The following is a 16,447-nucleotide window of genomic DNA, read 5'->3' on the forward strand; positions in this document are numbered from 1 at the left end:
TGGGATGCTGAGATAGGCAGATCACTTGAAGTCAGCAGTTTGAGACCAGCCTGGCCAACATGGTGAAACCCCATCTGTACTAAAAATATGAAAATTAGCTGGCTGTGGTGACTCATGCCTGTAATCTCAGCTACTTGGAGGCCGAGGCAGGAGAATCACTGGAACCCAGGATGCAAAGGCTGCAGTGAGTCGAGATCATGCCACTGCACTCTAGCCTAGGCAACAGAGCAAGACTCTGTCTTAAAGAAAAGAAAGAAAGTAAGTTAAAACCACCTTCTATTCCCTTTATCCTGTTCAATTTTTTCATCTTTCTATAGCACTTACCATATTTTAATATACTATGTAATTTTAATTACTTTTTTTTTACTATCTATCCCTACCTGGTAAATATAAAATCTAAGAGGGAAGAAATAGTTGTCTTATTTAGTGAAGTATCTCAGTCAGGTAGAGTAGTGCCTGAACAATGTGAGCACACCAAATATTGACTGAATGAATGAGTGATCGGGATTCAAAAATGGTGGTTGCCACTCCTGAGTTAGTCTTATGGGTTGTATGGTAACCCTCCTACCCCACCAAAAAAAGATATGTTGAAGTCCTAACCCCCATTACCTCAGACTGTGACCTTATTTGAAATGGGGTCTAGGTTGGGCACAGTGGCTCATGCCTGTAATCCCAGCACTTTGGGAGGCTGAGGCAGCCAGATCACGAGGTCAGGAGTTCGAGACCAGCCTGGCCAATATAGTGAAACCCCGTCTCTACTAAAAATATAAAAATTAGCCAGATGTGGTGGCACACACCTGTAGTCCCAGCTACTCAGGAGGCTGAGGCAGGAGAATCACTTGAACCCAGGAGATGGAGGTTGCAGTGAGCCAAGATCATGCCACTGCACTCCAGCTTAGGCAACAAGAGCGAAACCCTGTCTAAAAAAATAAAAAAGTAAAAAAAGTAAAAATGTAAAAGAGAGAGAGAGAAATGGGGTCTTTACAGAGGCAATAGAATAGAAAATAGAATGAGGTAAGGGTGGGCCCTAATCCAAAATGACTGCTGTCTTTATATAAAGGGGAAATTTAGACACAGAGTCACACAGGGAGAATGCTATGTGAAGATGTAGGCAGAGATCAGTGTAACACGTGTACAGGCCAAGGAAAGCCAATGTTTGCCAGCAAACCACAAGAAGCTAGGCAAGAGGCATGGAAAAGATTTTCCAGGATAGCCCTCAGAAGGAAATAACCTTGATTTCAGACTTAGCCTCCAGACTGTGAGACAATACATTTCTGTTGTCTTAGGCCAAGCAGTTTCTGGTGCTTTGTTATTGCAGCCCTAGGAAATGAATACATTTAGTCTCTAGATATTTGGAAAGGTCTAAATGAGGTCTGGAAACTTACTTAGATCGGGAAGTAACTGAAAACTGTAAAGCAATAGCCAAACATAGTATAATAGGTAAACAAGAGTATGTCTTCAAAAGTTAACTGTGTCCACTCAAGGACTCAGTAGGACAGTTGCGAAGTTCTGCCGTCTCTCTTTTCTCCAATCTATCCCTACGCCTCACCATCACCATCACACAAAAACATCTGCTGTAAGTCTTAGGGGACTTCCTAAGCACCTGTTTCCCATAAAAGATTCAGGTGAGCATCAACCAGCTGTTCTTGAAGCTTTTTCTCCAAGCCTGAACTACACCTTAAATCTAATGTATTCATCTGCTTCCTGGAAGATTAGAACCTCTCTGGTGCAGGGCTTTCTGTTTGAAGGTGTTCTGTTCAGATAGATCACTCATCCTCAAGGCATACGCACACACATGTAAACATACCACTATCCCACCCTCCAACCCCCTTCCCCAACAGAATGCAGAAGAAGATGGTTGCCTTCAACAGGCCCTGAGATGATCACACTGTCCCAGCGGGCAGTAATGACATTGGAAGGGGAGGCTCCTGACTTTTGGTGAGGATAGTGGTTAGAAGCTATTAGGGGTCTTCCATGGGCTTTTCTTTTTTTGGGGAATGAGATTCTGTTTAGGGTTTTATAAGGTGATTCATACCACCCCATAGGCCATATGGCTTCTGAATTGCTAATAGCCTAAAGGAACAGATCATAGGCACCTGGAAGGTAAGGATGTCCTAGTACACAGAAAAGACAAAGTTTTAGACTAAGCTGGCAAGGATCTGACACTGGGGAGAGTCAGTCACCAGAAGGAGTGAGTGAGAGGGCAGAGCAAGATCTCAGGCCTGAAAGAACGGGGCACCACCACAGGAGCCAATCCTTGCTCACTGGAGTGGGACCTGCGAAGGAAGGGATTTGGTGTTGAGGAATAAGCCAAGATCCTGGTGATAGAACTGTGGGTTGGCCGGGCACGGTGGCTCACTCCTGTAATCCCAGCACTTTGGGAGGCCGAGGCGGGTGGATCACGAGGTCAGGAGTTCAAGACCAGCCTGGCCAAGATGGTGAAACTCTGTCTCTACTAAAAATACAAAAAAAAAAAAAAATTAGCCAGGTGTGGTGGCAGTTGTAATCCCAACTACTCGGGAGGCTGAGGCAGGAGAATCGCTTGAACTCGGGGGGCAATGATTGCAGTGAGCCCAGATCACGCCACTGTACTCCAGCCTGGGCGACAGAGTGAGACTCCATCTCAAAAAAAAAAAAAAAACTGGAACTGTGGGTCAAGGTTAGAGAGAGTCTGGCAGTGACACTGACATGGGGTGAACTCACAAAATCTCACTTAAAGTTTTAAAATGATCTTTGGTTTGGAATGGGAGCCAATCATTTATTAAGCATCTGTTAATCACCTGTGATATATTAAGATCTACAAGGCACTGGGGGTACAGCAATGACAGTCCTTATTCTCAAAGAGTTCACAGTCTATTAGGGGAGAAATTAAAAATAAATTAATGACAACATAATGTGTTAAGTGTGATAAGACAAGTATGACAGAAGAGGGGAATGCTGTGGTGGTTAAAAGCTCAGGCCATGGGTCCAACAGATCTGACTTTAGATCCTGACTCTGCAATTGCAGGTTGTGTGATCTTGAGTAAGTTACTAAGCTGCTATAAGCTTCAGTGTTGTTTCTTATAAATGAGACCAATAATAGTACAGTTGACCCTTGAACAACATGGGTTTCAACTGTGCAGATTCACTTAGGCATAGATTTTCTTCCCTCGGCCCCTACCACCCCAAGACAGCAAGACCCACCCATCTTCTTCCTCATCTGCAACCTATTGTTGTGAAGATGATGAGGATGAAGACCATCATAAAGGGCTTTATGATGGTCTACTTGCACTTAATGACTAGTAAATACATGTTTTCTTCCTTATGATTTCCCTTTTTTTTTTTTTAAATTGAGATGGAGTTTTGCTCTTGTTGCCCAGGCTGGAGTGCAATGGTACGATCTCGGCTCACTACAACCTCCACCTCCCAGGTTCAAGCAATTCTCCTGTCTCAGCCTCCTGAGCAGCTGGGATTACAGGCATGTACCACCATACCTAGCTAATTTTGTATGTTTAGTAGAGACTGGGTTTCATCATGTTGGTTAGGCTAGTCTCGAGCTTCTGACCTCAGGTGATCCACCCACCTCGGCCTCCCAAAGTGCTGGGATTATAGGCAAGAGCCACTGCTCTCAGCCCCTTATGATTTCCTAATAACATTTTCTTTTCTCCAGCTTACTTTGTTGCAAGAATATAGTATATAATATATAAAACATACAAAATATGTGTTAATTGATGCTTTATGTCATTAGTAAGGCTTTTGATCAACAGAACGCTATTAATAGTTAAGTTTTGGGGGAGTCAAAAGTTATATGCAAGCCAAGTTTGGTGGTGTGTTCCTGTAGTCTCAGCTACTGAGGAGGCTGAGTCAGGAAGAACCCTTGAGCTCAGGAATTTGAGTCCAGCCTGGGCAACATAGTGATACTCGTTTCTAAAAAAAAGAAATAGGGCCAGGCGTGGTGGCTCACGCCTGTAATTCCAGCACTTTGGGAGGCTGAGATGGGCAGATTACTTGAGGTCAGGAGATCAAGACCAGCTTGGCCAACATGGTGAAACCCTGTCTCTACTAAAAATACAAAAATTAGTCAGGCATGGTGGCACAAGCCTTTAGTCTCAGCTACTTGGGAGGCTGAGGGAGGAGAATCTCTTGAACCCAGGAGGCAGAAGTTGCAGTGAGCCAAGATCACACCACTGCACTCCAGTCTGGGCAACAGAGCGAGAGAGTTGGTTTCAGTAACAATAATAATAATAATAATAATAATAATAATAATAAGGCCAGGCATGGCGGCTCACGCCTATAATCCCAACACTTTGGGAGGCCAAGGTGGGCAGATCACCTGAGGTCAGGAGTTCAAGACCAGCCTGGCCAAGAAGGTGAAACCCCATCTGTACTATAAATATAAAAATTAGTAAGGCATGGTGGCGGACATCTGTAATCCCAGCTACTAGGGAGGCTGAGGCAGGAGAATCACTTGAACCCAGGAGGTGGAGGTTACAGTGAGCCAAGATTGCGCCACTGCACTCCAGCTTGGGCAACAGGGCTTATTATTATAGGCTGGGCACAGTGACTCACTTCTATAATTCCAGCACTTTGGGAGGCTAAGGCAAGAGAATCACTTAAGGCCAAGAGTTCAAGACCAGCCCGGGCAACATAACAAGACCCCATCTCTACAAAAATAAAAATATCAGCCAGACATGGTGGTGTACTTCTGTAGTCCCAGCTACTTGGGAGATTGAGGTGGGAGAATCACTTGAGTCTCAGAGTTTGAGGCTGCACTGAGCTATGATTGTGTCCCTGCACTCTGACCTGGGTGACAGCGGGAGACTATGTCTCAATAATGATGAAAAGCTTTATGTAGATTTTTTTACTGTGTGTGGGGTCAGTGCCTCTAGGCACCCCCCATGTTTTTCAAGGGTCACCTGTAGTTACCTACAATGTAAGATCTTTTTTTTTTTAAGAGACAGTTTCTCACTTTTCGCCCAGGCTTGTCTCAAACTCCTAGGCTCAAGCAATCCTCCTGCCTTAGCCTCCCAAAGCACTGGGATTACAAGTGTATGTAAGATTCTTATGAGGATCAAATTAGATCATGTATGTCTGGCATCTAGTAAATTCGCAATAACATTGACTATTATTTTATTGTAAATTGTTTTAATAATAATAATAATTATTATTATCTGCAGGAATGTAAGTCAGAAAATTTTCTAAGAAAGGTGGCATTTGAATTGAATATTGAAGAACAAAAAGTTGCTGGGTTAGGGTTGGGAGGAAGGAAATAAATTGCTTTTGTTTTTTAATTATGTCCTGCTAGATTTCTCAGAACGTTTTAGGTAGGATGATGAATTCAGTGATAGTCAAATTGAATTTGAGATGACTGTGAGCAACACAGGATGTTTTGACCTCTTTATACTATAATCTAAAATTTTACATATTTGCCTCATGTATGATTGTAGCTCCACGAAATGAATATAACTATTAATCTTTTTTTCTGCTTGATCTTCAATACTACAGATATAAATAGCACAAAATAAAATGGAAGAAGACAGAGTTGCACACAGTACACTTTTGTGCTGATTGAAAAACTGACATTCAAGTCTTCTTAACCCAGAAAACTGGCCTTGATGAGAAAAAAGGCAGAGGGGCCAGGCGGGGTGGCTTATTACTGTAATCCCAGCACTTTGGGAGGCCGAGGTGGGTGGATCACGAGGTCAAGAGATTGAGACCATCCTGGACAACATGGTGAAACCTCTACTAAAAATACCTGGAGGCGGAGGCAGGAGAATTGCTTGAACCCGGGAGGTGGAGGTTGCAATAAGCCGAGATGGCATCACTGCACTCCAGGCTGGCAACAAGCAAGACTCCGTCTCAAAAAAAAAAAAAAAAAAAGGCTGGGTGCAGTGGCTCATGCCTATAATCCCAGTACTTTGAGAGGCAGAGGTGGGCGAATCACCTGAAGTTGGGAGTTCGACACCAGCCTGACCAACATGGAGAAACTGCGTCTCTACTAAAAATACAAAAATTAGCCGGACATGGTGGCACATGCCTGTAATTCCAGCTACTCAGGAGGCTGAGGCAGGAAAATTGCTTGAACCTGGGAGGTGAGGTTGAGGTGAGCCAAGATCACGCCATTGCACTCCAGCTTGGTCAACAAGAGCAAAACTCCGTCTCAAAAAAAAAAAAAAAAAAAGGGCAGGGCGGTGGGCACAAAATAAAACTTACTTTGGTAGAAATTCTAAGAGACAAAATTTGATATGGGCAAAAATTAAAGTAAAACTGATTAATAAATACAATCTTTGGCCAGACACTCTGGCTTACACCTGTAATCCCAGCACTTTGGGAGGCTGAGATGGGTGGATCACTTGAAATCAGGAGTTTGAGACCAGCCTGGTCAACATGGTGAAACCCTGTCTCTACTAAAAATACAAAAATTAGCCAGGGATGGTAGCAGGCATCTGTAATCCCAACTACTCAGGAGGCTGAAGCAGGAGAATTGCTTGAGCCCAGGAAGCAGAGGCTACAGTGAGCCGAGATCATGCCATGCACTCCAGCCTCGGTAACAGGAGGTTGTCCCAAAAACAAAAAAACAAAAAAACAGGAGGCTGTCTCAAAAAAAAAAAAAAAAATCTAATCTTTGTCATAAATTATTATAGAAAAGAATTAATAAGGTAAAAATTTAAATAAAGCTTAATTGCATTCTGTAGGAAATTAATATAGAAATTAAGTGGTCATAATCAAATTTACTCCAAAAGCCACCTTTTGGATGAGAAGCCATCTATATTGATATAATTCTGATTACTATGTTTGCTTTCATAAACATGGACTCAAAACATCCTTGGATGCAAAATCTCAGGTCAAAATCTCCAGTGACCTGCAGGTGCATTGATCTAGGAAGTAGTTGGAACTCTTTATCTAGAGTTTAAGTAGTCAGGGCAACAACAAATCCAGATTTTTCAGGAAAATTTTTTGTTTTGAGGTGGGGTCCTGCTCTGTTGCCCAGGCTGGAGTGCAGTGGCTTGATCATAGCTCACTGCAGCCTCAAACTCCTGGGCTCATGCAATCATCTTGCCTCAGCCATCTGAGTTGAGACTACAGTATGAGCCACCAGACGTGGCTATTTAAAAAAAATTTTTTTGTAGAGACAGGTTTTTGCTATGTTTTCCAGGCTGGTCTCGAGTGATCTCCCTGCCTCAGCCTCCCAAAGTGCTGGGATTACAGGTGTGAGCCACTGTGCCTGGCTGAAATACAGATTGTGAAGTTATCACTCTGTAAGTATTAATCTGTTTTCTTTTGCATTTGTCATAAAATCATAATGCATATAGGAATCTAATAAATGCTTGTTGAATGTTAGATTCTCTCTAGTCAGCCCTACAAGCATTACAAACAGAAGAATTATAACTGTAGTCTGTCATTTTAATTTACCAATTACTAAATAATTTACAGAAATGAACTCTCATGCTGGGAGAATGATAATCAGAGTGAAACTGAGGCTCACCAAGACTTGAACATATGGAGTATAACCACAAGTCCTATCAAAAAATATACTGTGTTTGCTGGGCATAATTGCTCATGCCTGTAATCCCAGCATTTTGGGAGGCTGAGGTAGGAGGATCACTTGAGCCCAGGAGTTTAAGACCAGCCTGGGCAACATAGTGAGACCTTGTCTCTAAAAAAATTCAAAAATTGGCTGGGCATGGTCGTGAGCACCTGTGGTCCTAGTTACTGGGGAAACTGAGGTAGGAGGCACTTGAGCCTAGGAGGTCAAGGCTGCAGTGAGCCAAAATCATGCCATTGCACTCCAGCTTGGGCAACAGAGTGAGACCCTGTCTCAAAAAAAAGAAAAAAAATACTATGTCTAGTCCATAACTTGAAATATTTTTATCTTCATGTTCCTTATCATTCACTGAACTTTTATTTTCCTTTAAAAAAATTTTTTTTCTTTCTTTTTAAATTTGCTTCTACAGATTTCTTCATTCTCCATTTAGCAAGGTCATGGAAGATTTGGAGGAAACATTATTTGAAGAATTTGAAAACTATTCCTATGCCCTAGACTATTACTCTCTGGAGTCTGATTTGGAGGAAAAAGTCCAGCTGGGAGTTGTTCACTGGGTCTCCCTGGTGTTATATTGTTTATCTTTTGTTCTGGGAATTCCAGGAAATGCCATTGTTATTTGGTTCACGGGGTTCAAGTGGAAGAAGACAGTCACCACTCTGTGGTTCCTCAATCTAGCCATTGCAGATTTCATTTTTCTTCTCTTCCTGCCCCTGTACATCTCGTATGTGGTCATGAATTTCCACTGGCCCTTTGGCATCTGGCTGTGCAAAGCCAATTCCTTCACTGCCCAGTTGAACATGTTTGCCAGTGTTTTTTTCCTGACGGTAATCAGCCTGGACCACTATATCCACTTGATCCATCCTGTCTTATCTCATCGGCATCGAACCCTCAAGAACTCTCTGATTGTCATTATATTCATCTGGCTTTTGGCATCTCTAATTGGCGGTCCCGCCCTATACTTCCGGGACACTGTGGAGTTCAATAATCATACTCTTTGCTATAACAATTTTCAGAAGCATGATCCTGACCTCACTTTGATCAGGCACCATGTTCTGACCTGGGTGAAATTTATTGTTGGCTATCTCTTCCCTTTGCTAACAATGAGTATTTGCTACTTGTGTCTCATCTTCAAGGTGAAGAAGCGAAGCATCCTGATTTCCAGTAGGCATTTCTGGACAATTCTGGTTGTGGTTGTGGCCTTTGTGGTTTGCTGGACTCCTTATCACCTGTTTAGCATTTGGGAGCTCACCATTCATCACAATAGCTATTCCCACCACGTGATGCAGGCTGGAATCCCTCTCTCCACTGGTTTGGCATTCCTCAATAGTTGCTTGAATCCCATCCTTTATGTCCTAATTAGTAAGAAGTTCCAAGCTCACTTCCAGTCCTCAGTTGCTGAGATACTCAAGTACACACTGTGGGAAGTCGGCTGTTCTGGCACAGTGAGTGAACAGCTCAGGAACTCAGAAACCAAGAATCTGTGTCTCCTGGAAACAGCCCAATAAGTTATTACTTTTCCACAAATCAGTATATGGCTTTTTATGTGGGTCCTCTGACTGATGCTTTCAGATTAAAATTGTCTCCAAGATAGAGAGCTGACTCTACTTTTATTGTTATTGTTTCTGGTGACTATATAGGCATCACATTTTTGTGTGGACATGAAACTTAGGAAGGATCCTCTTGACTCCTTATGATGTGGCAATAAAAAATTTTTAAAAACTGAAAATACTTAGGAAGGATCCACATAATTTTTTCTGCAACTTAAATGAAATGCATCATTCTTGCTAATTATACCATGGTGAATTAATCACTTTTGAAGCAATATCAGTTATTTTTTAAATAATAACTTTTCTAAAGCCTTAAGTCTTAATACTGAGTATATGATTGGCTGGGCACGGTGGCTCACACCTGTAATCTCAGCACTTTGGGAGGCCAAGGCGGGCAGATCACCTGAGGTTGGGAGTTTGAGACCAGCCTGACCAACATGCAGAAACCCTGTCTCTACTAAAAATACAAAATTAGCCGGTCATGGTGGCACATACCTGTAATCCCAGCTACTCAGGAGGCTGAGGCAGGAGAATCACTTGAACCTGGGAGACAGAGGTTGTGGTCAGCCGATATCATACCACTGCACTCTAGCCTGGGCAACAAGAACAAAACTCTGTCTCAAAAATAAATAAATATATGATTAACTAATTTTTAAAACATTACAATGTTTTCTTAAATTCATTTTAATTTTGTACAAATAACCTACTAGACACATTTTTAAAATGCAACATGTGTACTTAATTTCTTTATGTAATCTATGTATATACATTTATGAATTAAAGTAATTGTTGGTGATCTTAAAACATCTGTTTTAGTTAATGATTTGGAATTTTTTTCTTCTTTCTCCCTCTTTCTTTCTCTCTGTTTTTTTATAGTAGGAACAGCCTTTATTGGTTGCGATGGGAAGTGGAAGAGGAGGGGATATGACAGCTCATGTTCCTGAGATGGTGTCCACAGATACTGTCGCTACACTCCAAAAACCCAGTTAACTAACGATGATTAATAAACTCCTCCCAACCCTAGTTCTTAAAACAATTTATGCTTGTGATATTATTCTCACAATTCTGAGGGTCAGGAATTCAAAGAAGTCAGAAGGGAGGTTCATCTCTCTCTGCTTTGCAATATCTGGAGCATCAGCTGGACTGAGATGATGCAAATCACAGCTGGAAGCTGCCTAAGACATCCCCTTCACTCCCTCCCTCTCCCCTTCCGACACAGCTATTCCACCATGGCACTTCAGGGTAGCCAGACTTCTTATGTGGCAATTCAGGGCTCCAAGAGGCCAAGGTGGACATTTCTAGTCCTCCTAAAGGCTATGACTGGTACAGGTACAGTATTACTTCTACTGTATTGTATTGGTCAAAGCAAGCATAGACCATCTCAGGTTTAAGAGGAAGAGACATAGATCCCCACCTCTCAACAGGAAGAATGTCAAAAAAAAAAAAAAAAAATTGCACTCATCTTTAATCCTCTACAGTATCATTATAAACAGAAATGCTTTCAGAAAATTCTGTGTATCAGGTACCTACCAATGGTAGATTGAATAAAGAAAGTATGGTACATCATGGACTACTACACAGCCATAAAAAAGAATGAAATCATGTCCTTTGCAGCAACATGGATGTAACTGGAGGCCATTACCCTAAGTAAATTAGTGCAGGAACAGAAAACCAAATACTGCATGTTCTCATTTGTAAGTGGGAGCTAAGGCTGGGCTTAGTGGCTAATGCCTGTAATCCCAGCACTTTGGGAGGCCGAGATGGGCGGATCACCTGAGGTCAGGAGTTCAAGACCAGCCTGGTCAACAAGGTAAAACCCCATCTCTACTAAAAATACAAAATTTAGCCAGGTGCTAATCCCAGCTACTCGGGAGGCTGAGGCAGGAGAATCACTTGAACCTAGGAGGCGGAGATTGCAGTGAACCGCGATCATGCCACTGCACTCCAACCTGAGCAACAGAGTAAGATTCTGTCTCAAAAAAAAAAAAAAAAAAAAAGCCAGGTTCAGTGGCTCCCACTTGTAATTCCAGCACTTTGGGAGGCCGAGGGAGGGGAGATCACAAGATCAAGAATCAAGATCAGCCTGACCAACATGGTGAAACCCCGTCTCTACTAAAAATACAAAAATTAGCTGGGCGTGGTGGCATGTGCCTGTAATCCCAGCTACTCAGGAGGCTGAGGCAGAAGAATCACTTGAACCTGGGAGGTGGAGGTTGCAGTGAGCTGAGATCACACCACTGTACCAGAGTGAGACTCCATCTCAAAAAACAAAACAAACAAAAAACCTGTTGCGTACTGTGCTCACTACCAGGGTGACAGGATTCATACTTCAAACCTCAGCATCACACAATATTCCCATGTAACGAATCTGCACATGTACCCCCCTAACTAAAATAAAAGTTGAAATAAAAAAAAAGGAAATGGGTATGTAAACGTGTATAAACTAAGTGTGTATATGAAAACACTGACATTCAGATGGTAAACAGATTAGTCTAATTTCAGAATGATTTCACAAAAATCATGGACATATTGATGTATTTCACCTTCTATTCCTATATTTATGTAGACACCACTGTAAGATCAATAAAGCATACCTTTAGGTCAGTGACCTCTTCATGGTGCAAATCTGTTGAATTTTAGACTATACATCCCTTCCAAATTACTTTTTCCCTAAAGTATATAAGCCCTGGGTCTTGGGGGTAATGGTGCAGGGATCCACCATCTTGTCTCGCCACCATCCAAGACACAGATACGGCTTCTGTTCATAAGTCTCTATCAGATGTTTCTTTCTGAGAAACTGGATATGTCAGCCTCTTTAGCCTCTCAGCTTCCTCAGACTTTGATGGTTGGTTTGCATAGACCTGCACAGCGTGGAATGGGTTTAGAAAGTGAGATTAAACCTGCATTAAAAATCCTAAAATAAGGTAGAAAATATTAAGTGCCATAAGAGAGCCAAGGAGAAGTGCAGATTGTTCAGAGGAAAGAGATTGCATCCAACTATGGAGGTGAAGAAACACTGGAAATCTATATCCTTGTCTTTGAGGTTTCCCAAAGATCCACCTCTTATTCCAGTCGCTGCTAGAGTCTTTGTCTTGTCTGACTCTGCTATTCGCTACAAGTGTAAAAACATTTTTCAGTTTCTACAATTTCTCAATTTTCTTTTGAAAATTATGAAGGGAGCAATCTTTTTGCCTGTCACCGTCCACAGAGGATGTGGCTTGCTCCTCCTTAACTTCCACCATGATTGTGAGGCCTCCCCAGCTATGTGGAACTGTGAGTCCAATTCAATCTCTTTCTTTTGTAAATTGCCCAGTCTCAGGTGTGTCTTTATCAGCAGCACAAAAACAGACAAATACAGTAAATTGGCACCAGTAGAGTGGGTCACTGCTGAAAAGGTATCTGAAAATGTAGAAGCAACATTGGAACTGGGTAACAGGCAGGGGTTGGAAGAGTTTGGAGGGCTCAGAAGAAGATAGGAGGATGTGGGAAAGCTTGGAACTTCGTAGACACTTGTTGAATGGCTTTGACAAAAATGCTGATAGTGATATGAACAATAAGGTCCAGGCTGAGGTGGTCTCAGCTGGAGATGAGGAACTTGTTGGGAACTGTAGCAAAGATGACTATTGTTATGTTTTAGCAAAGAAACTGGTGGCATTTTGCCCCTACCCTAGAGATTTGTGAAACTTTGAACTTGAGAGAGATGATTTAGGGTATCTGACTTGTAAAAGTCCGTTTTCAGGCTGCTGATAAACACATACCCATGACTGGGCAATTTACAAAAGAAAGAGATTTAATGGACTTTTAGTTCCACTTGACTGGGGAGGCCTCACAATCATGGTGGAAGGCGAAAGTCACTTCTCACATGGGGCAGACGAGAGAAGAGAGCTTGCACAGGGAAACTCTCCTTTTTAAAACCGTCAGATCTTGTGAGACTTCCTTGCGATTGTGAGAATAGCACAGGAAAGACCTGCCCCATGATTCCATTACCTCCTATTGGGTCCCTCCCACAACACATGAAAATTCAAGATGAGATTTGGGTGGGGACACAGCCAAACCATATCATTCCACCCCGGCCCCTCCCAAATCTCATGTCCTCACATTTCAAACCCAATCATGCCTTCCCAACAGTCCTCCAAAATCTCATTTGAGCATTAACTCAAAAGTCCACAGTCCAGGTCGGGCACAGTGGCTCACACCTGTAATCCCAGCACTTTGGGAGGCTGAGGTGGGTGGATCACCTGAGATCAGGAGTTCGAAACCAGCCTGACCAACATGGAGAAACCCCGTCTCTACTACAAATACAAAATTAGCAGGGCATAGTGGCAGTGTTCCAAAATGATCTCCTTTGACTCCATGTCTCACATCCAGGTCATGCTGATGCAAGAGGTAGTAGGTTACCATAGTCTTGGGCAGCTCCGCCTCTGTGGCTTTGCAGGGTACAGCTTCCCTCCTGGCTGCCTTCATAGGCTGACATTGAGTGCCTGAAGCTTTTCCAGGCGGAGGGTGTAAGCTGTCAGCGGACCTACCATTCTGGGGTCTGGAGGACAATGGCCCTCTTCTCACAGCTCCACTAGGCGGCCTCAGTAGAAACTCTGTGTGGGGGCTCCCACTCCACATTTCCCTTCTGCACTACCCTGGCAGAGGTACTCCATGAGAACCCTGCCCCTCTGCCTGGTTATCCAGGTGTTTCCATACATCTGAAATCTAGGCAGAGGTTCCCAAACTTCAATTCTTGATGTCTGTGCACTTGAATGCTCAACACCATGTGGAAGCTGCCAAGGCTTGAGGCTTAAACCCTCTGAAGCCATGGCCCAAGCTCTACATTGGCCTCTTTCAGCCATGGCTGGAGCAGCTGGGACACAAGGCACCAAGTCCCTAGGCTGCACACAGCACGGGGACCCTGGGCTCATCCCACAAAACCACTTTTTCTTCCTAGGCCTCCAGGCTTGTGATGGGAGGGGCTGCCATGAAGACCTCTGATGTGCCCTGAAGACATTTTCCCTTTGTCTGTTGTCTTGGTGATTAACATTTGGCTCCCTGTTACTTATGCAAATGTCTGCAGCTGGCTTGAATTTCTCCTCAGAAAATGGGATTTTCTTTTCTATTACATTGTCAGGCTGCAAATTTTCCAAACTTTTATGCTCTACTTCCCTTACAAAACTGAATGCCTTTAACAGCACCCAAGTCACCTCTCGAATGCTTTGCTGCTTAGAAATTTATTCCACCAGATGCCCTAAATCATGAGTAAAACATACCCATGACTGCGTATCATGAGAACAGTATGAGAAAGACCTGCCCCCATGATTCAATTACCTCCTGCCAGGTCCCTCCCACAACACATGGAAATTCAAGATGAGATTTGGGTGGGGACACAGCCAAACCATATCATGGCAGAAGAAATTTCTTTTTGTTTTTTTTTTTGAGACAGAGTCTCACTCTGTCACCCAGGCTGGATTGCAGTGGCATGATACAGAAGAAATTTCTAAGCAGCAAAGCATTCAAGGGGTGACTTTGGTGCTATAAAGGCATTCAGTTTTACAAGGGATGCAGAGCATAAAAGTTTGGAAAATTTGCAGCCTGACAATGCGATAGAAAAGGAAATCTCATTTTCTGAGGAGAAATCCAAGCTGGCTGCAGAGCTTTACATAAGTAATGAGGAACCAAATATTAATCACCAAGACAATGGGGAAAATGTCTCTAGGACATGTCAGAAAAACCTTTGAAGCAGCACCTCCCATCATAGGCCTGGAGGCATAGGAGGAAAAAGTGGTTTCATGGTCCAGGCCCTGGGTCCCCATAGTGTGTGCAACCTAGGGATTTGGTGCATTGCATCCCAGTCACTCCAGCCATGGTTGAAAGGGTCCAGCGTAGAGCTTGGGCCATGGCTTCAGAGGGTTCAAGCCTCAAACCTTGGCAACTTCCATGTAGTGTTGAGCCTGTAAGTGGACAGACATCAATAATTGAGGTTTGAGAACCTCCCCCTAGATTTCAGAAAATGTATGGAAATGCCTGGATGCCCAGGCAGAAGTTTCCTGTAGCGGCAGGGGCAGGGTCCTCATGCAGAACCTCTGTTAGGGCAGTGCAGAAGGGAAATGTGGTGTGGGAGCCCCCACACAGAGTCCCTGCTGGGGCACCGCCTAGTGGAGCTGTGAGAAGAGGGCCACTGTCCTCTAGACCCCAGAATGGTAGATCACTGACAGCTTGCACCATGCACCTGGAAAAGCTGCAGACACTCAATGCCAGCCTATGAAGGCAGCTGGGAGGGAGGATGTACCCTGCAAAGCCACAGGGGTGGAGCTGCCCAAGGCTATGGGAACTTACTGCCTCTTGCATCAGCATGACCTGGATGTGAGACATGGAGTCAAAGGAGATCATTTTGGAGCTTCAAGATTTGACTGCCCTGTAGATTTTGGACTTGCATGAGGCATGTAGCCCCAAATTGTTTTGGCCAATTTCTCCCATTTGGAGCAGCTATATTTCCCTAATGTCTGTATCCCCATTGTATCTAGGAGGTTACTAACTTGCTTTTGATTTTGTAGGCTCATAGGCAGAAGGGACTTGCCTTGTCTCAGATAAGACTTTGGACTCTAGACTTTTGAGTTAATGCTGAAATGAGTTGAGACTTTGGGATACTGTTGGGAAGGCATGATTGGTTTTGAAATGTGAATATATGAGATTTGGGACGGGCCAGGAGTGGAATGATATAGTTTGGCTCTGTGACCCCATCCAAATCTCATCTTGTACCTCCCATAATTTCCATGTGTTGTGGAAGGGACCTGGTGGGAGATGACTGAATCACAGAGTTGGGTCTTTCTTGTACTGTTCTTGTGATAGTGAATGGGTCTCACGAGATCTGATGGTTTTAAAAGTGGGAGTTTCTCTGCACAAGAGAAACTCTTTTTGCCTGCCACCATTCACATAAGATGTGACTTGAGGCTGGACGCAATGGCTCATGCCTGTAATCCTAGCACTTTGGGAGGCCGAAGTGGGTGGATCACGAGGTCAGAAGATCAAGACTATCCTGGCTAACACGGTGAAACTCCATCTCTAATAAAAATATAGGCCGGGCGCAGTGGCTCAAGCCTGTAATCCCAGCACTTTGGGAGGCCGAGACGGGTGGATCACGAGGTCAGGAGATCGAGACCATCCTGGCTAACACTGTGAAACCCCGTCTCTACTAAAAAATACAAAAAACTAGCCAGGCGAGGTGGCGGGCGCCTGTAGTCCCAGCTACTCTGGAGGCTGAAGCAGGAGAATGGCGTGAACCCGGGAGGCGGAGCTTGCAGTGAGCTGAGATCCGGCCACTGCACTCCAGCCCCAGCGACAGAGCGAGACTCCGTCTCAAAAAAAAAAAAAAATACAAAAAATTAGCCAG

The 16,447-nt window shown here is 43.6% G+C and overlaps 1 protein-coding gene across 7 annotated transcripts in view; it reads left to right on the top strand.

The window, feature by feature from the left end:
• GPR1 (G protein-coupled receptor 1) overlaps positions 1–10,100 on the top strand; it is a 48,038-nt gene extending 37,938 nt beyond the window's left edge. For 4 of the 7 annotated variants that reach the window (XM_033230569.1, XM_033230570.1, XM_033230571.1 and 1 more), the window contains one exon: positions 7,935–9,876. In XM_033230569.1, the coding sequence (XP_033086460.1) occupies positions 7,963–9,030 (1,068 nt within the window). In that variant the 5' untranslated portion in view covers positions 7,935–7,962 and the 3' untranslated portion in view covers positions 9,031–9,876. Of the gene's footprint in view, positions 1–7,135; positions 7,239–7,934; positions 9,877–9,948 lie in introns of those variants that run through there. The other 3 variants (XM_033230568.1, XR_004441611.1, XR_004441612.1) reach the window with 3 other exon arrangements.
• The last annotated feature ends 6,347 nt before the right edge of the window (positions 10,101–16,447 follow it).

Source organism: Trachypithecus francoisi, unplaced genomic scaffold (assembly GCF_009764315.1).
Source record: "Trachypithecus francoisi isolate TF-2019V2 unplaced genomic scaffold, Tfra_2.0 Lachesis_group13, whole genome shotgun sequence".
Taxonomy (NCBI): domain Eukaryota; kingdom Metazoa; phylum Chordata; class Mammalia; order Primates; family Cercopithecidae; genus Trachypithecus; species Trachypithecus francoisi.